The 22914-nt window shown below is 41.1% G+C and overlaps 1 protein-coding gene across 4 annotated transcripts in view; it reads left to right on the top strand.

The window, feature by feature from the left end:
• rbms3 (RNA binding motif, single stranded interacting protein) overlaps window positions 1-22914 on the top strand; it is a 164682-nt gene that overhangs the window by 38487 nt on the left and 103281 nt on the right. For 3 of the 4 annotated variants that reach the window (XM_084942679.1, XM_084942677.1, XM_084942678.1), the window contains exon 1: window positions 2451-3765. The exons of the other annotated variant lie outside the window; for it this stretch is intronic. In XM_084942679.1, the coding sequence (XP_084798805.1) occupies window positions 3691-3765 (75 nt within the window). In that variant the 5' untranslated portion in view covers window positions 2451-3690. Of the gene's footprint in view, window positions 1-2450; window positions 3766-22914 lie in introns of those variants that run through there. 4 annotated transcript variants of the gene reach the window in all.

The raw sequence follows: 22914 nt of genomic DNA, 5'->3' as shown, positions 1-22914 counted from the left end.
ACATGGGTAGTATGTTGGCAGTGGCTGCTGGAGCTGCATCAGTGTGTTCAACCAGTCACCCTACACTTAAATCTATACCAATTACACTACGCCTATGTCAGTAAGAACTCATATTTTGTACCTTCTCTTTAGTAAGAGCTAAAAGAGGACAATAAAAACTGAGTTCTAACACTACAGTGGTCTCTAATTCCTGCATTTTGGACACGGGACACAAGAGAATAGTTCATCCGAAAGTCAGAACTATAAAAAGTTCTCCGGGTTCAGAAGTGCATAAACTCTGACCTGAGTGTGCTTGGTCCACAAAAGGCTGTAAAGATCATCGTTATCAGTGGTATAGAATTTTTTACCCATCTCTTATGTATGGAGCAGTGTTTATGTTCATCCTCTGAAGATGTCTGTACATACATGTTGCAGGTCTGCTGCTAAGGGCGGTGGGTAGATTCTTGGCATCTTTACTCTGCATGTCGAAGTATCCTAGAGCAAGATGCTGAACTCAATTACTCCTGATGCATACAAACAATGAGTGTGTCTGAATGTTAGGCATAGAAAAAACAGTCCTTGTTTGTCCATTTCTTTTTGTAGCATGTCCTTATTTAGGCAAGAAGCATGGTGCACCAGCCTTTAGCCACTCTATCACCAGTCTGTTGCAGGGGAAAACCGCATGAATGCACGTGTCTTCACAATTTTGACGTTAAACAGCCCAAAACAAAAGTTTGTTTCAGGGTGATTTACAGCACCACATATCAACCAGTTACCTCAAGATACTTAAAAGTAGAGATGGTGTCTGTCTCCCAAATCCAAACTGGGAGCTGGTTCCACAAAAGAGAGGCCTGGAATCTGAAGGCTCTACCACCCATTCTACTTGTAAATATTGAGTATCTAAGGCTGCGGGTATCCTTAAGGTGAAGAAAAGCAGGAGCATAAACATCATTTTCTCCTCTTGGGTTTTCCACTTTCGTGAACTATGGGGAAAACAACAAAACAGGGATTGGTTTGGTCAATAATATGTATTCAGTAATTTCAAGGACCAATTAACTTTCATAGTCTTTGGTGGAGAGCCATGTTTCTCAAACATTATGTTAGTAGTAGTAGAGACGAGGGTTGCTGTCTTTACCACTACTGCCAAAAAATACTCTGTGACAATGGGAATAGTTCAACAGTCAGTTTTAGTAAAGTACTTGAAGTTTCCCTTTAAACCAGAGAGGGAGATGCTACAGTATATATTTAAGGTAAAAAATATAATTTTGGTTATCCAGTTTTGCTTAACTGGTTTGTCCTGACCAGTATCGCTGCTATTATGAAAACCTTATATGGTCAGAAGCTGTTACGTAGGAAAACGGTTTCGTCTTCAAAAGATGTTCAAAGAATAAAGCTATATTAGAATTTCAGAGCAAAACTCTTTTTTATGACTACAGTGAGTGTAAACTAAGGTAGACCGGCCGAATGTTATTTGAGTTAACTGACCAGAGCAATGACTTCTCTACTCACCAGATTAGCCCGACTTGCTTATAACTTGCACGACTCACTCAAACCTGTGGAGAGTGGTATGAAAAAATTGATGTACATGTAGGCATAGTGACAAATGGCTCTTAGAGGAGCCCACAATATTAATGTGTTTTTGCATCACAGGCTGTAAAGTAGTTTAATTGCCCACAAGAAATGAAGCTCTTATCTAAGAGTTTTCATGTATGCTTTCTGTTCTTGTGCCCCCTCTTTCCACTGCAGTGCATTGTCTGCCAACCCTTGTATCTTTCTTTCTCACAGAGAGCTGTAGTCAGAGGGCAGAGCAGCCTTTTCATGCATGGCTCACTTTGCTTATGTAAGAGCACTACTTAAACCTGGTTACATCACATAACAGGCAGCACTGTGTCAGTGGGTCACTGTGCCATACAACCACTGAACTACATACACCCTCCATGTCGGGCCCTTTTGCTGACATGTGTGAAAGTAGCATTGCTGTGTGCAGCAAGGCATCCTGTGCAGTTTGGAAGGGACTGTTTTAAGCTTATAAGCTTTTATGTATTAATTTATCTCTGCTGGTTATATTAGATAATCTCAACAGTCTGTTTAAACCAGGATGGCATTAATTAATCACGTACATGTAGTGAAAAATGACCATTTTGCTGCTCAATTGTTGCTGCGCCTGTAGGGTGCCAGCAGGGGGTCCTCTCTGTTTTCCAAATAATATTCCTTACGTATCCTCTTTGCACTCTTCACCCCAGCTCACACCGCCACCCACCTCCACCTTTCAAGCTGAGCAGCCCTTATCGGTCTCTTTTTTTCATATTCTATTTAGCACACACACTAACAAGGGCTTGGAAGAGGGCAGGACCAGCCACTCCCACTGTTCTATAGTTCCATCATAAACACAGAGGGCGAGAGAGCCAGACAGCGAGAGGAAGAGAGAGAGCGAGGGAGGAGCATAGCTGCGCTGAGCCGAGCCCCTCTATGCCTCAGCACGCACAGTGGAGCAGACGCCAACAGCCACACAAACACACTCCCCTCTCAGTTACATGCACAGTCACACACATACCGCACGCACGCACACACCACCACCTCCACCACCGCTGTTGCCGCCACCACTTCCACCACACACACAGTGACGGCTGCCAGGCGCAGTGGGAAGCAAGCCGTCAGGGAGTGAGCTTGAGAAGAAAGAGAGGGGAAGAGAAGAGAGTTGGAGGGGGCACCTTGTGGATCAGAAGGGATTTTCCTCTGTGTGAGTGCACGTCTGGATAACGCCATCTGCTTCTTCCTCAGCTAGAGGAGTTTTCACCACGGCTTTTTCTTTTTGCTCATCCTCCACGCCGGGCTTCAGCAGTATCTACCTATCTATCCCCGGAGCTTAACAAAAGAGGGAGGGAGTGAGGAAAAAAAAAAGGCAGTCACAGCTTCAGCTCTAGACCACCCTCTCTCCTCCTCCGCCTCCTCTTCCTCCTCCTCCTCTTTTCTCCCCAGCTCCACATCCATGTGTGAGTTCATCGCTGATTTCACTGTCTTTTAAGGATAGAGAAGAGGACAGCGTGTGTTCTCCAGGATACAGCCGAGCTCCCAGAGGGATCAGGGTCTCGTCTGGTACACAAGAGAGGGGGAGGAAGAACGAGACAGGGAAACGGATACACAGGAAGAGAGAGAGAGCTGGAGAGAGACAAGAGAAAGACACTGGAAAGCAAATTGAGGGGCATGTTCAGGGCAGCACAGAAGAAGAGTGAGTCTAATTTTTAGAGCGGAGTGTGCAGGGAACCGGCAACCGAAACCCAGCCGTTCATCCCTCCTCCTCCTTATCATCCTCTTCTTCTTCCCTCTGCTTTTCCCCCCCTCTCAGTCAGGCTTTTCAATTCCCTCTATTGTTTCCCGTATTTCTGCTATCCTTTCATATCTTCCTTTCCTCACTCCACACCTCCTTCTCCCCAAACCTCTTTCTGCTGCCACTCCGGAATCTCTTTCCAGACCCACGCAAGGAATGGTTCTGTGAGATTCCCTTTGAGCTCTCAGACAAGTAGACGGACTAAAATCTCAAGCACTACCTGTTCTTCTATCCGTTCCTCCTTCTGCGCGTGTATCACCTTCACCAGTGAGAGGAGAGCGTTCTCTCTTCATCCCCCACTCTTGGAAGCAGTCATTTAAAGAATTCAGGCCATCCCCTTGGAAGTGATCAGCCTCCAGGACCTTCAACTGGATTCCAGCTACATGGGAAAACGTTTGGAACAGCAGCCAATGTACCCCCACTACACCTACTACTACCCCCACTATCTCCAGACCAAGGTAAGATGGTCAGCAAGGTTTGACTTATTGTGTTTCTGTGTTGCAAATGTAGATCAGCGCTTCGTCTTAAAACTGTTGCAAAATTGCACTCTTCAACTCCCCTTTTAAAGTTTCGCCTTCCATGTCTTGTATCTCTTTAAATCTTTCCTAACCAGTGCGAATCAGTCCAGAGTGTCGAAGTTGTTGTTGCTTTTTTTTTTCCCCCCAAACCTTTGTTGGGTCACGTTCCTAAGTCTGTGCATCAGGATCCAAAGAGTGATTGTGGCGTATCTCAGGCATTCATTCTTGCCTGTGTTTTACAAAACCAGCAAACACTGAATGATGGTAAAACGAGCATCAGTGTATATATGCTGGGATTGTCTTGGAACAGAGCTTGCTAAATAGCACCGTGTCCCTTGTCCCCCATCTGCCTTTAAGCTGGGAGATATTGATGTCACTCAACTGGATTTCCTTTTCCAGCTGCGCTGAGTGCTTGACCCTTTCCTCCCTTCTCTGACCCCACCAGCTCCAAGTTCAAGTTCAGGGCAGGAGGCCCATCCTTCCCTCAATCCTTATATTCCCTCCTACTTTGTCCCCCAACCCCCACCACCCTGAGAACTCCACCCTGTACCCCTCCCTTCTCTGGCAGTCCCTAGTCCATGCAACTCACCCATTATATGTTGTAGAAATGATTGATGGAACCTGATTTACTTCTCGGATTACCTAGAATGCAGAAAAACAAGCTCAGTTTATTTCTTTTTTCCCTCCGCTCTTTCAGTTTTCCAGTATTCTTCCCAGTATTCTCGCGCTCGCATAGAATGCATACACAGAGCATCTTGATAAATTCATTTCACACATGCACGCACTGACATGTACTGGTTCTTCTACCACCGAGAAGGCAGAAAATGGGTTACGAAGGGCCTGATCGATAGCTCCTGCATCATATCACCCGCCATTCCCTCTGTCTGCTCTGATTCGTGTGTGTGTGTGTGTGCGACTGTCTTTTTTTTTTTTTTTTTCTTTTGTCATGATAGTAAATATGAGGAGTTGGCAGGTTGCTGCAATATTTAGTAAATATGTACATGTCAGGCAAGAGCGATGGTGAGAGAGGCAATGAAAAAGTGTGGGAGTAGAATGCTATGAGAATAGAGAGATCATGCTACTGGTGGACAGAGTGTGGGAAGAACAGGTAAGAAAATTATTGCTCGGCTGTTAAAAATATGTTGAACTGTGAGCCAAGCAAAAACTGCACGGTGCGTTTGCAGGCCAACAGCAACACGTTTATGTGGAGTTCCAGACACTGTTGGTCGAATTACCCTCCCAATTACCGCTTTCCTGCGCTCATTCTCAGTAAGCATCTAGAGAAGTCTTGATGCAGGTTATAGAGGATTTACCTTAAAATACCCAAATGACTCTCTTACTAACAAAATAAAAAGCAAAAGTGCAAGTGTCCATTTGAGCACAAAATATTGACCACAAAGAAGAGACTTTACAAATTTTCTAGTGTTTCTCTTGTGTCTCAAAGATCACAAGTGCATGTTGGTCTGCTTTCATTTTGTAAATTGAAATGGTTCCACATGGAAGACTTTTTTCACTGCTCGTTAACTTTTTATATTGCATGCCTCACTGCAACAAGTTGTGGACAATTACTATACAGATCAAAGCTGGTGGAGTCCACTAAACAATTAAACTTTTTGAGGCTCTGTATAACTGATACTGATCAACCAAAGCATGTCTTAACTAGTCAAAGTATCTGGTTGATCAGTATACTAATGCAGGGATGGGTAGATTTTGTTCATGTTCACATGTTGGGCACATGAACTCTAAGAAAAGGGTCATCTCACAATGACTAAAAGGTATTGTAGTCCAAGGCTTCAATACTTCCAGTTTAACAGCTATTTGGCTTCACCATATGAAGTCTAAGATTTTTTTCCTATTTAATTGAGGGATGCGTTTACAGATGACACATGCAGATTGTATTTGCAGCGTGTCGACATTACCCACTTATCTGCTGATCTCAGTGCTGCACACATTCACATCTGGGATCTGTCTGATGTTTTTAAGAGCGTGCTCAAGACGAACAAACAGAAGCTGAGAACTGTTTGTTAATGCACATCTGTGATTTGCTTGTAATAAACGTCTTCAATGATAAGCGCGCCTTTCTGTTTGCTAATTTGCACCAGAAAATTCACGTCTGCTAGTAGAGAATATGAAACATGTTTTTAATTTTCCTTTTAATGAAAGAAACTTAAAGGCTATAGATGGTGATTGTCTCTTGGCACTCTTGTTTATTTTTTTTCTTATACCAGATGAATTCAATAATTTGTTCCCCCTATTTGAATTTATCATCTTAACAAACCTTTTTTTTTTTTTTTTGTCAGAATGAGTTTTTGACAGTGTTCATTTTGTGTTTAACTGCTGTGCATTTACGCTTGTTGTTATGATCGAAGTAAATTCACGTTGAACTTAAAAGATTACTTTTTAAATTCTGTGCCGATACCTAGCATATCTGTAAATCTGGAGCCGTCTAATAAAACTGACTGTGATTTGTTGCTTTATTCCACCGTACTATGCTGCATGAACACGTAGGTTAGATTAACTTCAACACTTGATGCATGCCCGTTTTACGTGTACAGATGTCACTGTGTCACACTGCTGTGGCTTGTTCTATTATTTATCTCAGTCAGTTCAAGGTCATCTCATTTCTCACAACTATTTGCAACAGGCATCTGACTGAAACCATCACTTCATTCCTCACACTCCATCCCTCTCTTCCACCAGACCTCTCTCTGCTGTCAAGGTCATATCAAATTGGATCCTACCTACCCCAGAGTACACTCACACTGCAAGCACAGCCGAAAGGGTGTGTGTTCACGTATGCATTCATAGACAAATAAAACCAGTATCCGTGACTGTACATGAGCCTGCAACTTTGTCAATTCATGTATGAGTGTGAACTGAATTTATTTGCTCACTTTTGTGTGGATAAGTGTGGGCGTGTTATCCTGTGTGAGGTAAAGTGACTCTGTGTGCGCGCACGCGTGTGTGGCCTCTGAACAATGAGTCCCCCCCCCCCCCCCCGTGCCTGACCCCTTTTCAGTGCAGCTTGCTGTCATGAAAGCCCCCCATGTCCCAGAAGACAGAAGAACAGTCCTCTTAGAGTGTGCGTGCACCCGCACGTCTAACTCTCCATAGAAGTTCAGGCTTAGTTATACGTCTATATGGACCTTGACAACAGCCTTGTGTTGGATCGGCTCTTCTACTCTGACTTATATCGGGCAGGGGTAGAGGATTGTTGGGTGGAAATGTAGCTGTGCAGGTATTTTTCTGTCTTCTTTCCTTTGTGTACAGAGGACAAAAGCAGAGAGACTAAACTGGTAGTATGTGTAGTATGTATTGTGTGCCGTCTTCGTTACTTTCTCCTAATTTACAGATATCTTTTTCCATCTCTTCCCCTCTTTTTTTTTTTTTTTTTTTCTTTCCCTCCTACTTTTGCTAACTGATCTGATGGGCTTCTTATTAATCTTGATTCCAGCAAGAGGAGCTTCTCCCTTTCTGGAAATCAATTGTGTGTGTGTGTACACATGTAGTTTGCCTTCGCTGCCCTGCAGTACTAGTCTTTAAACCTACACACTTCCTCACTGTCATTAACACACATGCACCACCTTCACATAGAGGCAGTTATGAAATGGCTGGCTTAAACTAACAATGGGGCAGATGACGGAGTGCGTGTAAATGCGCGGCTGTTAAACGGAAATTTACTCTTGCTCTGCTTCCATAATGGGCTATAGGTACAGTTGGTGTACATTAGCAGGGTGTGGGGAGTGATAGCATGGCCTCTTATGTGAGCCCAGTGGCCCTTAATCATGGCTGTAAGAGGGTGTGAGGGGATCAGGGTGAGGGTTAATGCACAAGTGCAGCTGCACTGTTAGATTCTGTGTGATTTGTTAAAATTTAACCTGTGTGTGTGTGTGTGTGTGTGTTGTTGCTGGAGGGACTAAAGCTCAAATCTGCCATTCTTGAATATAAGCAATGTTTCGGATTTTTCTGATTGCGCTTGTGAGCTGGTTTCATTTGCTTTATTTTCTATGCTTGTTGTATTGCTTAATAGTTGCAATTATTTAATGAAAGGATTTTTTTTTTTTTTTTTTAAGAAATGAAGACTGCAAAAATCCCTAACAAAATGTGCAAAGTATTTTAGCTTGTTATTATTGCTGTAATTTCCTGAGTGTTTTCCTGAGGTTGTGGTGGTGTCACTGCAAATTTAGCAAAAACAACAAAAACTGACATCTCTCCTGTTTAAGAAGAGGAAACATGGCATTCATGACACACGACTTTTAGTTTTGACAAGGCAGATTTTCTTAACTTCGTGTTACATACCTTTAATATTGTTACACTGTAACAGATTAAATTAGCTCCATAACCTGATGGAGAAAGGCAAGGATTTCTTAAATCAATCAAGATGAAGTGCAGGCTTTCAGCTTTAATTCAAATAGTTTACGTCAACCTTTGAGGAATTACACCCATTTTTACACACAGGCCCCAATTTTAGAGGCTCAAAAGAAACTCGACAAACTAATATAATTTTAAAAGTAAGATTCTTTTTAATACTTGGATGAAAATCCTTTCCAGACAATGACTGCCTGAAGTCTAGAACCCACAGACATCACCAAATTGTCTGTTTCCTCCCTTAAGATGCTGCAAGGCCTTTTAATGCATCCACCTGCAGTTGCTGCTCCCTTCAGTTTTGGATTTAATACTAGAAAAGCATGCCCTGTTGGGTTGAGATCAGGCGACTGACTTAGCCATTGAACAATATCCCATTTCCTTTACCTTGAGAAACTCTTGGGTTGCTTTTGCAGAATGCTTTGGGTCATTATTTATTTGTACTGCTCGATCTGGCTCAGGAGGTAGAGAAGGTCGTCTATTAATCGGGAGGTTGGTGGTTTAATGTCTGGTATCCTTAGGCAAGACTGAACAAGTTCATCCTGATGCCTTCATCAGAGTCTAATTATTGGATAGAAAACACTTAGGCATAGAAAAAAGTGCTTGCATGAATGGGTGACTGAGGCTTGTATGCAGTAGAGTAGGAAAGCGCTATATAACAACCAGTCCATTTATATTTACAGTGTTCTATTATTTTTGCAATATTTGGCTGAACACGAGAGTGCAGCCCTGTTTGCTATCATCAGTTACCAGTATACAGTTAGTGGCCTGGTTCAACTGGCAGCTATACATGTCAATGCCCCATAACACTGTCTCCACAGTCTTTGACGGTTCATGATCCAAAGCATATCATTGTTTCTGTCCTTGTCCATATCAGTCTTCCCATCATTCGCTTCTCGTGTTGCAAGTAAATTTCGATTTTAGGTTTTTTTTTTTTCTCTTTTAGTCTCCAGTCCTTAAGATCGAATGCATTGGCCAGCTATCTATGATAATTGTTAAATGGCAGGCTTCTTCTGCCCACGAAACTGATTGTCATTCATTGTTCAGTTAATTGTGAGTCTTTGGTGGTGTGCAGAAGCAAAACCACAAAATAATTGTGCATTCCAACAATTTATGGACCTAACTTTTTACCTAACGTAATTCCTGCACACTTCCAAATATAAGCCAGCACTCTTGCTTGTCTTCAGTTAAAATGCAGAAACTTTCAAGTCTTTCTCAGCTCCCCAATGCTTTCATTTCACTCATCTTTTTCGTGTATAGCTGTTTGACCACGCAAATGATTTTTGTCTCCGTATGCATGAATTTGCTAGTGAACTTTGATCTTTATCCATCATGCCTCTCTAACTATAGCAGCTATTCATTTTTTTTTTTATTTTAATCTTTGCAGCTTGTGGTGATGATTGACTGAGGATGTGAATCTTTGATGATAATCACTAAGAGGGAGATAAGAGAGGCTAACAGGGAAAAAAAAGTCATATTATCAACCAGCTAATCATTAGTTTGCTGCAGATCAGTGTGCTAATATGCTCAGCGGCACACGAGGAGCTTTAATTAGGATAATGAGAAACAGCATTTAGTTGATATCAAAGTAATGACACATGCGGACATGCCTGGACATCTAAATAGAATATTTTGTCCCTTCAAAAATGAGCTTTTCACATTCAATTACCCCCCATTATGCGTTAGATAAATGTGGTCAGTAGTTGGCTTTGTTGTGATGAGTAAACCTCATAAAGGAAGGAGGGAAACGGAGCACACAAAACATGCCTGACCTCTTTTCGGCTTAGCTCGCTGTCATTAAAACACCCTGCATTGTGTAAACACAAAGAGAACATTAAAAATTTGATTAACTCATTCACCCATCATCCATTTCACATAACCTTCCCCCTTCTTTCCTCGTCTCCTCCCGAGCTTCTGTTCCTCCTCTTGTCAAATATAAAGTACTTCGTCTTAGCAGAAACAGCCGCCATAAATTATGCAGCACACATCTCACACACACAGAGATGTTGAAAAGTGTGTGTTTAGTGTGCAAAGTAAACAGAGGGTATAAGCTTTATAGCCTTGCATGCATTCTGCTCATGCCCTGTTTCTTCTCACACATCTGCCTGCCTGCATCAGTTGTAGTTTTACAACCGGCAGTATTATTATGTGCATGTTGTTTAAAGACCCAGCTATTCTGTTTAGATTTCAACTCTGATCTCCATAGCATCGCATGCCAATGAAGAGAAGAGAGAATGGCCTTATGTTGCCGCCTTCTACTCTCCCTCCTTTTTTTCTCTCTCTCGCTTTTCCAGCCCCTATCCCACTGTGTTCTGGGCTCTCTCTCTCCCCTTTCCTCTCTCCTACCATCTGTTCAGTTTGCTGGGCCTGGGTAGTTTTTACTGCTTAAAAGGGACTCTCCTAACCACCCATATATGTCCATTTATTATTCTCCGTGGGCTGTTCTATTCTTGTCCCGGTACAGTAGTGGTTGCTGACCATTGCCTTACTATGTTAAATAGGAATGAAAAAGCTTCAGTGGGTCAGCTCATGCACAGAGGGGTGAGAGAAGCTCACCCCTGCCAGTTTTGTAATAGAAAAATATGTGCAGGAGGGAAGGAGAAGGCAGGATAGAGGCAAAAAAGGGATGTGAAGGAGACATATCAAAAAGGGAACAGATGGCTGTAGCAAAAAGAGTTCAAAAGAAGAAAAAGAAGAGATAACGATCCAAAGGGAAATAAAGAGCGACGCTGTGAAGGAGACAGGAGTTGTAGGCTCAGTCAGGGAATAATGGTGCTGCTGCATTTTTAATAGTTGGCCACTTTGTAGCGACCCTTGTCTAATGGATTCTCTGCCTCTTAAAAGCTCCTGTCAGAGCCCTCTACCTCTAACAGTTACACAACGGAAATTACTGAAGGCTCCAACAGTCCCCAACACTTCCTGATAGAAGAATAATATTGTCTGGCATCAAACATAATTCCAGTCCACAGATTTTTTTTTTTTTTTTTTTTTTTTTTGGAAAAATATGTTCAGAGTTAAATTTACTTGCAGGAAGCAGAAACGAAAACACTGAGGGCTTAAGAAATGTCCAAGACCCGCACTGATATCACAACTCTTTGAGACGAACAGCTCTGGCCGTCACTTTGCTTCCTTTTAGAACACCGCTAAGTGCCTGACAAAGACTTTATTGGTGTGGTGAAAAGGGAGAGACACAGAGCACAACCTCTAGCTGTTAGCTATTTTAAGTGTGTGTGTGTGTGTGTGTGTGAGTGATTCAGTGTACAGACTATGGCCCCTGGCCATGAGCCTGATCTAGTTTGTAGAGATGGAAGATACTGTTCAGGTCTTCACAAATTACAGTGGGACAGCTCCAGATTTGCATTTTATGGCTTGTGGCCTAGAAACCTACTGTAAATACAGAATGTTAATAATCCTTAACGGTTTGTGAACAGATGGAAGGCTGAGAAATATGATGTGTAAAAAGGAAAACTTTTAAATACTTTGGTTAACATAATTTTGTTTTTTTATAGAAGGAAATTCAGTTTTTGCAGTGGTCAGTCAAATGCCAAGTGTTTCAGTCAGAGCTAAAATAATACCATGTGTTGTGTTTTAAAGATTCTTGTAGAGCATTTAGTTGACTGGTCAAGAGGCATTACATCAGTGCCCCTAAGGTACATTTGGTGGAAATATGATCACCATCATTTCTGAGGTGAAAAGTTTAAGACCTTAAAAACTGTTAATGGAAAAAAAAGTGAGTTATGAAAGAATCCTGGACACTTTGGTGTAAACCTCCAGCTGTGCTCACGTGACATCAGCCAACCTGCACAAATCGGAGGAGAGCAATAACAGCACGACTTTGAACTGCAAACTAACTTGGCTTAGTCTCAGAAGTAGAAATATTAACTTTTATTTTGAAGACCAAGTAAAGTACAGTGTTGTGGCTTCATTGCTTCATCTGGAAAAGAAGAGGGAGATCTGCAACCTCGACAAAATTTATATGGGGATCTAATGCTTCAGATGTGCTGTTGGAGGGAGAAGGACATGGTACCTAGTACTTAAGCCACAACTAAGATATTAGGGTGCTGCTAGTTTGCTAATTCTAGATCATCTGTTTGCCTTGGCATAAAATAAATGGGAAAAGCTTGAAAACACTGCAACATATTCAGTATCCTTAAAAGTTGCATGCATGCAGGAACATCTGACAAATAATACATTAAAAGATTTTCAATCATCTGAAATTGGTTAGTCTTCCTGTTTTCATGTCCAAGCAAGAAAATCATTCAAATTATTATCATTTTTTTGTATTTCACAAATTATTATGAAACTTACAGCACAGTTGTGGTTCTCTTTGGCATTCAACCTACATCCTCCTGCCTGTGATCAAATCACAGCTGTACATTCAGTAAAAGAGCACTCCCTTGTGATATTGTTTAATCAGTCTGGCTTCTGATCTAGAAGCGTCCTGTGATTCTCAGTACAACTGATTAGATATCTAGGATTTTATGTAAGTTGGCAGAGGCCTTCAGCTTAACAGCTGTGTGTGAGATAAAAGCATTTTTGGAAAACTGGCCAAAATTGTTGGAATCATAGATAAATATAATAAAGGTAATGACCAACAATGTTTGTTTTTTTTATGATAAACTTTCAGATTTGTGCAGAAATCCAGTCTGCGTTGCTCATCTTGAGCTCTCTCTATATATTGCTGCACATGTAAAACTTTTCCTCTAATTATTTGTCTATTCGGCTAAGAAAATAGTTTTTTAGTTGCCACTTCTCGTTTGCCAGTAGAACCACAAAATATACTACGAAATACACATTGAATCTATGAAGCAAAACATTCAGTTGTGATCATTGTGCTGTTTTTGTTGATAAACACATTAAGATTTCATTAAAATACATATGAAAAAGTGCATTTTTGGTCAGGACTGTAGTTAAGAATACAACTCTATAACAAACAGACATTATTTGCATGTATGGTGTGCATATAATCTTATTATCAACATCGGGGTTTGGTTTTCTTAATCATGTTTTCCATTTACTGTGTGTGCTCCCCGATGGAAATGCAGCGGGGTGGGTTTGTGCATTGGTGGATGTGTGATCTCTACACCAGGGACCAGATAGATAATTGAAAGATGGGCCTAAGGGATTTTCCCCATGTGGTGTTCTTTGGCACTTCCTTCTTTACATCTCCCTTTTTTGTCTTTTTTTTTTCCCCCCATTGCCCCTCATCTCTTTCTATCTCATGCGGTTTCAGGATAGTGCAGGCTGTTCAGAGGAAAATTTCCCCCTGTAAAATTCCATACATAGTTATGAGTCTTTGCATTTTGTTAAAGATGTAGCAGTGGTATTTCCCTTTCCTTGTCTTGAATACATGAAATCAGCAGTTGTGCTAGAGTAGTCATAGCTGTTGTACTTTTTTTTTTTTTTCTCCAATGAGGAAAAATGCGAAAAATCTACATACAATATCATGGAAGAACCTCTTGACTTCTTGGCATGAATAGCTAATAATTAAAACCGTAAGTTGTAGAACTGACCTTGATGTCAATTTCTACTGAAAATCTTCTCCCCACCCACTTTACCTGCTTCTGTCTCATATTTTAAAAAGATCAAAGCTTTCCAGTGTTGCGTAGAGGTTACTGGAGTATGACTGACTGGCGATGCTGTCCAATCATGTACGATAAATCCCTCCAGAGTTGTGGTGAGTCAAAACCAACTAAATAGGTGCCAGGAGTGAGACCCTTGCAAAAACTGTGCATTAACTAGAAATCCAGCTTAAGATGTGCACAGGTTGGGGGGTGGAAAATCCTAGAGCTTAGTATATCCCACAAATTTTCTTTGCTAACACCTATGGTAAACTTTAAAACACACATTAAGGTTATACCCCACAACATAAGACCTCAGTATTTAGAGATTTCTCACAAGACTTTTCTGGGCCAAATAACTGCAGACTGATGGGATTTTGAGTGTGTATTTCTGTTTGAAAACTTTTGTTTGTGTATGCTGGAAAGTAATGTGCGTATGGAATGAAAGCTTCACTTTTCACTGCATTAATAATAATAATAATAATAATAATGGATTGGATTTATATAGCGCTTTTCAAGGCACCCAAAGCGCTTTACAATGCCACTATTCATTCACTCTCGCATTCACACACTGGTGGAGGCAAGCTACGGTTGTAGCCACAGCTGCCCTGGGGCAGACTGACAGAAGCGAGGCTGCCATATCGCGCCATCGGCCCCTCTGGCCAACACCAGTAGGCGGTAGGGTAAAGTGTCTTGCCCAAGGACACAACGACCAGGACAGAGAGCCCGGGGATCGAACCGGCGACCTTCCGGTTACAGATACGCTTCCCAACCCCCTGAGCCACGGTCGCCCTAAAGTGCGCATTCAATGTGCAGTCAGTCTCTTCATAATGGCTGCTACCCACTGATACCATTTCAGTCCTGGTCACTTTTAGAGTGCTTGGAAAGACACACAAAACATTTTTTTTGTATCCAGAAGAAAAATGGATCGTCTCCAAGTGGGAACAAAGTCTGGTGCTCAACCTCTGTACATTTTCTTTCTCCGTTTGAGAGGAGTTTTTAAAGAAACTGAGTTTAACTCCATAAAACTGCCACAGTGTTTGCCCTTGCAGACACTTTAGCTGGGTTACAGACACACTCTTGTCCCTGAGCCAGAGGTGGCTGGCCAGAACAAACATCTCCTATTCCCTGTTAATGAAATCCTGAATAAAATTCTCCCTCCTCAGCTTGCCCCAAATACCCTCCCACCCCCCACCCCCATGTACACACACACAATTGCACAAGTACAAATAGAGACACCCTCTATCTACAGTTCTGGTACACTTTCACACATAAAACCATGTATTGAACCCCTGTAGCCACACTCCCAGTCAGGGATTATCCTGTGAAAACACTTCTTTAGTTGGACCCCAGTCAAATTACTTTTTGGACCTCTTGTGCTTTTATCAGAGCTGTCTGTGTGGGTGGAGGAGTGGTATACATGCGAATGCAGTCCAAATATAGGCTGATGCTGATTGCAGAGTTAGTCCAAGTGAATGCCTACTAATGACACTTGGAAGTTTGTATTTCACAGAATTTGTGTTAGAAATTCTGTGTTGCCTATATGCCAGTCATTTTCTAAAGATAAAAAGAGCAAATCGCCAAGTTGTGTTGCCTGCTGGAAAGCTGGGTTGAGGTTTATGAAAAATGAATTTGACATTTACAAATAGCAGGCATTGATATGAAGAACACGGCTAAAGCCCCCAATCCAGTAGGCTTTTGGAAACGATATAATAGCAGTCAGCATATAGTCATCCTTTTGTTTACAGGGGTACCAACTTACTGCCTAGGCAATGGCCAGCTCACTCGGCTGAGCACAGATTGTTAGGCTACATTCAGCTTTTATTCATTCACACTGCAGCATCTCCTCGGAGACTACCAGCCTTTTTCAAAGTTGTGCTAGAGTCTGCTGTAAGTATGTTTTGGTGTGTGACTTGAAGAGTGTGTGAGCATGCGCATGCACAGGAGTGTGCCTTTGTGTGATGTGTTTTCCTGCTTGTGCCTGAGACACAGAGAGATGAGGCGAGTGTGCCAAAGTGAAAGATAAACAGACTAACGATGAAGGAGGAGAAGTAAAGTGTGCACCTGTGTGCACGTGCACATGCGTAGTGGATGTGTCGAGGATGCAAACTAGCTTTGTAGCTCTCAGTGAAGTGTTGATTTAAGTGGAAGTGGAGGGAGGAGATGGGATAAAAGGCCTGACTAGATTAGGCTGGCACACACTACTGAGGCGTGTTGTACTGCCTGGCCTTTCAGCGCACTCTGAGCGCGTGCATGCGCGCCTGAGAGACGAGTTCTTGTGTGACAATGTTGGAATCGGGTTTGTGCGTGCGACTGTTGGACGCACTTGCTCTGGTGCTGATATCGGTGCTGCTGTACAATAAAGCAGCAGATTAGCCGAGCCACCAGAGCCGCTAGAACAGCACTGAGAACACTAATCATTGTTCTGGCATCTCAGCAATATTCTGTGCTGTACATTGTTTGTTACCACAGAGAAGTGGCATTGTGAAGACGAGGTATTGAGGTTTTACAGTGTCAGCCACAGTGTGTACCAGATTCTTTATCTCGGTGAAGATGGGAGGTAGATTACAGCTAATGCAGCTGTTTATTTCTTTAAAAGTACTTACAACCTTTCAGTTCCTGCCAGTACTGAGGCCAAATTACTACATATTCAAGCTCCCCTATCCAGGCAGCCCTTAAAGAGTATCCAACCATAATAGTTCTTTGGGTAAGGCTTGCAGAACTGTCTCTCTGAGAGTGGGAGAGTGATGTCTGAGGGTTAAAAATAACTTTTAAAGTGGTTTCAAATGCTCAAAACGCTGCTTTTTTTTTTTTTTTTTTTTTTTTTTTTTTTTTTTGAAGTCTTCTGCCTTTTATGATTCTTTCTTTTTAACATTTTTGTTATATTCTGCAGCTGTTCAGGCAAGATGTAAGGGTTGCTTATAGGTGTTATTTGTGCAGTGCAGTTTCAGCTATTGAGACATTAACAAATACATGCTAACAAAACACTTGAATGAGTACCTGTCTATGGTTTGTCACATTTGGCAGCAGCAACCTGAGTGTAAATTGAAGATGCTGCTAAATAAGGGTTTATACAAATGTAGTTATTGCTTCTGTTCACAGTAAGTAAACAGTGAACTGTCAGAGGCAAGAAAAAGGGGGGAAATTTTGTGAATTCCACAAGCATGCTGTCATTTGTGCTGAACCATTGGAGGAGACAGAGACATTTGTCTGCTACATGTGGTACAAGAGCAATCTGCATTTTTCATTGATTTAACTTCCTGCATAAATAATTAAGAGCCTGAGAGGCAGTATCTTCATGTACTGTACATTTTCATCTTTATATGTGCACAATCAATTTGTCTGGCTAAGTAGAAAGTGCATGGTTGATGGGTGCTTTTACAGGGTTAGTATGAACATGCGTCTAATTCTATGGAGCCCATTTTGACATTCATTAAAATGTACTTTGTGCATTTAGGATGTTTGGCATGCAGTACATACTGCTGAACATCATTAGGAGAATTCTCTTATCAGAGCTTGACATTGTTGTTGGACTCATGCTGACTTTGAACTGACCTGTGACTTAGGACTGACTCAGTCTCCCGATGCTGAATTTCACAGAACTTTACCAAATTTCCAAATCCATGCTAATATTGAACTTTATGGTGTGTATTCATTTTAATTAATAAGTGCTGTAACATTATTGGCTTATTGACATCAAGAGAAGATTCATTGTCCTGGTATAGTGCCCACCATAATGATTGGGACAAACAATTTCTGTAGTTTTGCCATTTTGTACTTTTGCTTTTGCACATTACCACAGCAAAATGTAAATCAATATATGATCAGAGTGCAGACTTTTAGCGTTATTTCAATGGGTTTCAAATGTTTTTTTTGTACAAACTGCTTAAGAATTACAGCCATTTTACTTGAGTCCCACATTTCCAGAGGTTCAAAATTAATTGGACAATTGACTGACAAACAGTTCTACAGCAAGGTGAGGCCCGCTCCCTTGCTGTTTCATGTGAAATGAAGCAGACACAATATCTGAAGTTGAGTCAAAGTAGTGAGTTTGCATTTTTATAGCTCTCACTGTTATGTTAAATATGAGACCCAAAGAGATGGCAGTGAAAGTGAGAGAATCTCTAAACCCAAACAAACCTATCACAGAGAAATGGGAGGAGGCAGGTGTATCACCGTCAAAGTCGAGACGGCTTTCTGAATGGAAACGGAAAGTATATACAAAAAGTTACAAAACACTGAATATACTCAAGAACACTAGATTTGGCCACAAAACATCTAAAACGCCTGCAAAGTACAGAAAGTCTGTGGAAAGATGAAACAAAGATTAACTTGAAACTGCTTACGATCCAAAGCAATGCCACATTATCTGCTAAACATCGTGGACGTAACATGGGTATGGATATAATGCCTGCCAGTCACTAGTGTTTATTAACGATGTGATTGCTAATAGAAATAGCAGGATAAATCTTTAAGGCTATACTCTCTCCTCAGATTTAGCCTAATGCCACAAAACTGACTGGACAGTGGGTCATTTACACTGTGAAGCAAGGCAAAGAAATGAGAGATTCTTCTATGGCCTAGTCATTCGCCTGATGTTTTAAAAACCAAACTGAATGCAAAAAGACAACAAACAAACAGAAACTGAAAGTGGCTGCAGTAAAGTGAAGCTTGAGAGCAAAAGCAGCATTTATTGGTGTCCATGGATTGCAGGCTTCAGGCAGACATCGGCTGCAGAGGAGTTTCATCCAAGTATTAAAATCTTTACATTTATTTTATTTTCATTTTGAGCCTTTGAAAGGAGAACTGCGTATAAAATGACTTTAATTCCTAAACAGTCCAACAAAAATTTTGTGAAACCTCTTGAATTAAAGATTACAGTCTGCACTTGAGTCACACATTCATTGTTTGTACACAAACACAGTGGATTGTAAATCTGAGGCAAAACTACGTCTTTATCCTAAAGATTATACAGGACACTGCATATAGAAACAATTACTATTTTAGTTTAGGAACCGTTGTTATGGTTTTTATTCAAGTTTTTTTTCCCCACAGCAACATTAATAGCACATAAATATTACTTATTTAGTCCTTGCAACAATTTTGTAAAATTATAGCCATCAGACCCCCAACTACCATTATGATTAAAATCAAAGGCCTATGCATGCACACAGGATTAAATGAGAATGATAGCAAGTAGTTTAATGTAAAATCTCACACTCCTCAGTTACACACAGAGACACACAGAGAAAGTGTCAGCCCCTAGATTAGATGCAGTGGAGACTCTGCGTACATCAGGAGGAGCTTTCAGTGCACTGCAGATAATACTAACTGTAGCACTCTTACCAATACCAACCCTAGAATTATCCTCTCAGCGGAGGTCTCCGAGTCCTCTCTGTCTCTCTCAAGAAGAAATCAATGATGTGTGGGACACTCAGGCAGTACAGTGGGGGACCCACCTGCATACAATAACTCCAGATTAGTCTCTTCTTGGTACAGAATAAGAAGATAATACAGTTGTAAGCTGGTGATATTGTTTTCAGTCTGAAAGATTTAACAAGCAGAATGTTTTTCTTTTTAAAGATAGTTTAGAGTGCTTCCTATTATTAAAAAATAATAAAAAATCACACTGATGAATTCATGCACTTAGGCAAAGTGGATTAAATACGAAGCATACAGAGGTGAAACTGCTACCAATCCTCTTACACTGCAGTAAGTTCATCCAAAAGATTATTTTCAAAAAGTCACTGTATTCCAGTCATGGATATTTCTTTTTACACGGCACAGTGACTGTGACTGCATACTAAGGAACAGACCTGCTTATAAGGGTGGGTGGGTTAAGTTAAGACCTTAGGAGCATACTGCAGTGATACAGTTGGTGGGTGTCCTGCTATGAATTTTAGGGTCTTCCACAACACATAAGTTGGAATAAGGTCTTTGACTTGTCCAATAGCACATTATTATTCCTGGACATTTCTTTCGGTAGAATAACCTGAGTGCTGAAGTTGTCCTTCTGCTTGGCACTCTGTCTTTTGGGATTTAGCTAGTGGACAGGTGTCCTGACATTTTGATTCAGTTTAAAGATAGAGTGATGTTATTATGCTTAGATTTTTTTTCTTTCTTCAAACAGAATGCACCTCATTTTAAATGAAACAAAATATTGTTCCAGCAGCATTCTGGCTGAGCAGTTGCTTTCTGTGTGAAGGTCCCGCCGTCCCACCCTACCGTAATAAGTGTTCTCACCCCTCAAACTATTACACACTTTGTAGTCAGCGAGTCCTAGTGAGGACAACAATAGCCTAGAATTGTCTTCATTTGTAATCAATCTGTCTGAGGAATTTTGGAGTTTAAACTCAAAGAAGTCTGTCTTGGAAATCTTACAGTGAATTACTTCCTCCAACACATGTTGTGAAAATCAGATCTTCGTCATCCTGTTTATTGAAAACAACTGAAATCTCTTTACCGGTTCCTTTTTTCCCTCCTTTTCTTTTAAAGACACTAAAAGACACTAAGACGCTAAAGTGAAAAAGGAGAGTTGTTAGTTAGCCTGGAATCGTGTGGTAGTTTAAACGTCCACAGAGAATTCTGGGTCAAAAACAAAGTTAAAGCAAAACAGCTGAGGAAAAGTGAAGCAAATAATCGGATTAGAGTAAGGAGTGCAAAGGCAAAAATAACCCAGTCAGGGAAAGAAAGAGGGGGGGATGTAAAATATGTAGAGCCTATAAGATAATCTTATATGAAGAGAGTTGTTTGGTTTAAAGATCTACTGTCACTCTGGTATAGGAATCTCATTGTGCATCTCTCTGTATTGCCAGTGCACTAGAGTGGTATATGAGACATGTCAGGCGAAAAGCTGAAAGACAGTCCTACAGAGTTCAAAACATACAATCTGGACTTTACAACAGTCAACCAGAGACATAAAGTCTAGCTGAATTACAGATTGAGTGACACACTCAGACAGAAGGAAAATGGGGCTGACAAAAGAGGAGTGGCAAAACAGAGACAAAGCAGTGGAGACAGACTTTTGCTTTCTTCCAAAGTATTGCCACAAGCTGTTGGGCTCAGTTTGCCAACCTAGCACAACTTCCCAGCCATAGATAAGCTTCGTGTGCAAGCGCATGTGTCTGTGAGTGTGTGTACATAATTCATAAGCAAAGCCAAATCATGATCTAGAGATTATCATGTCCAGTGGCACAGAAGTAGAGCAAAGAGAGAAAACTATAGATGGACTGGTGGATGGACGGAAAAGTGTTTATAAGGGGAAAACTGCAAGGTTTATAGTACAAAATCATTTATAGGGTGTACATATATATATATATATTTTAACCCCATACTTAATGCAACAGCGTGTGTTCACATACGCATTCCCAGGCACCTTCTGTTTCTCTATCTCCTTTCAATGGCTCCCTCCCTCTTTTACTTTCAAGGAAGGGTAATCCCTCTTGTAGTTAATGTGCTGTGACATTTCATGGTACAATAGGATTTGGGAGACACTATGTATTCTCATGGTGCCGGGGTCTGGCTGATAACCTTGCTGTCTGGGTGATTTTGGACTCCAGCAACTCTTGGGCTAGCTTTTATCTCACTTTGGAAATCTGATTCTCAAGGTAGAAATGCAATTCACAGTAACACAGACTGTGAGGTGACGCACCGGGGGTTATTGTAAAACCACAGTAACTGCATGCTGTCATGCATCATCTCAAATTCACAAATTCACTGCTAGTAACATCTGATTCATAGATTTAATGTGGCATCAGCTGCTGTGACAGATTAACGTTTTGCTGAGCGGCAGTGCAGGTGACAGCCAGTGAAATCTTTATACTTATGGAGTGGTGCATGCTGGATACGTACCATGTGCTATTGGAGCCACTTGCCTTTGAGAAAAGCATTTAATATTAGACAGTGTAAAAATATTGTATTCTAGGTTGTTTCCTGGAACGTTAGGGATGAGATGAAATGGTTGAGAATTTCCATGTTTTGCTGAGGGACATGAAGGGAGCAGAACATGTAATCATAACCAAGGAAGGAGGGCCTGTTCTCTGCTGCCACTTTTATTGTATTTGAAAACATGGTGCCAGCTATCACTGTCACCTGAAGAGGCATGTGAGATACAGCTCAACTTAGAGGAAAATCAAGTGAGTAGTCCATGGTGAGCTTTGACTTTTACTTGAAGCAAGTTGCGTTACGTGACATCATGTCATAGACCACATCCGTAAAGTCAACCACATTTAAATCTTTGCTCTGTGAGAGTTTTGGGCTTCTTTATATGGACAGTAAAGAAAAGTGCCAACTGCAAACAGTAAAAGAAGAACAATTAGAGAGCAGGACAGGACAAAAGTCTCCAGTTTCCTGTGCTTTTTTGCTGAATTGAGACAGAATGTCTAAATTTTAGGAAGAATCTTGGCGTATGCAATTTGACATGATACAGGCAGCAGGGTTTCGCCTTTGGATGAGCTCACGGCCAAAGTTCTTATCATGCCTGCAGAGCTGATGTGAGATGGTTTGATATAAGGACTTTTCCCATTTTTCCCATCGCCCTTCAGACCAACTGCCTAGGCAAAGGCAGTGTTGGAAGGGATGATGTTAAATGTTTTACATGACATTTCATTGTTTTCTTCTTTGTTTGGAGGAAGTTTAAGTGCCATAAATAACAGCATTAGCAACTTAATTCCCCTCAGTTATACCTTCTCAGAATTCAAACAAAACAGCTTTAAACAACCTTTGATTTGGTTATGACATAATAATAATAATAATAAATGTTTATATTATCACTTAGTTATTTAAACTGTAGTGAAGCCTCCGGTCTGAAAAGGCTAATGCGATTCACAGGTTGTCATTTTGATCTACACTAAGACGAGCCTTAAATCATCAAATGAATGACTTTAATCCAAGTCATGCAAAAAGGCTCCAACATAGTACAGAACATCTTCTGCCTAAGCTAAATGCAGATTACAGCTGAAGTGAACTGAGTGTTTATCTAGCTAACAGCCATACCAAGGGACTAACGTCTTGTCGCTTTGATTTGCCGTAAGATTTCTTTTGAGAGCGTGACAGCGAGCGTGAGACAGTGAGAAGTGTCACGCCCAGATTTATGAGACGGGCTTGGCAGGCCTGATATTGCTGTTTTGGCTGACTGTGTTATACCTGGAGGGAACTCGCTGCT

Source organism: Perissodus microlepis, chromosome 11 (assembly GCF_051167445.1).
Source record: "Perissodus microlepis isolate ML-2025 ecotype Zambia chromosome 11, ASM5116744v1, whole genome shotgun sequence".
Lineage (NCBI taxonomy): Eukaryota > Metazoa > Chordata > Actinopteri > Cichliformes > Cichlidae > Perissodus > Perissodus microlepis.
Note: the sequence above shows the minus strand (reverse complement) of the source record. Positions and strands in the feature narration are given on the sequence as shown.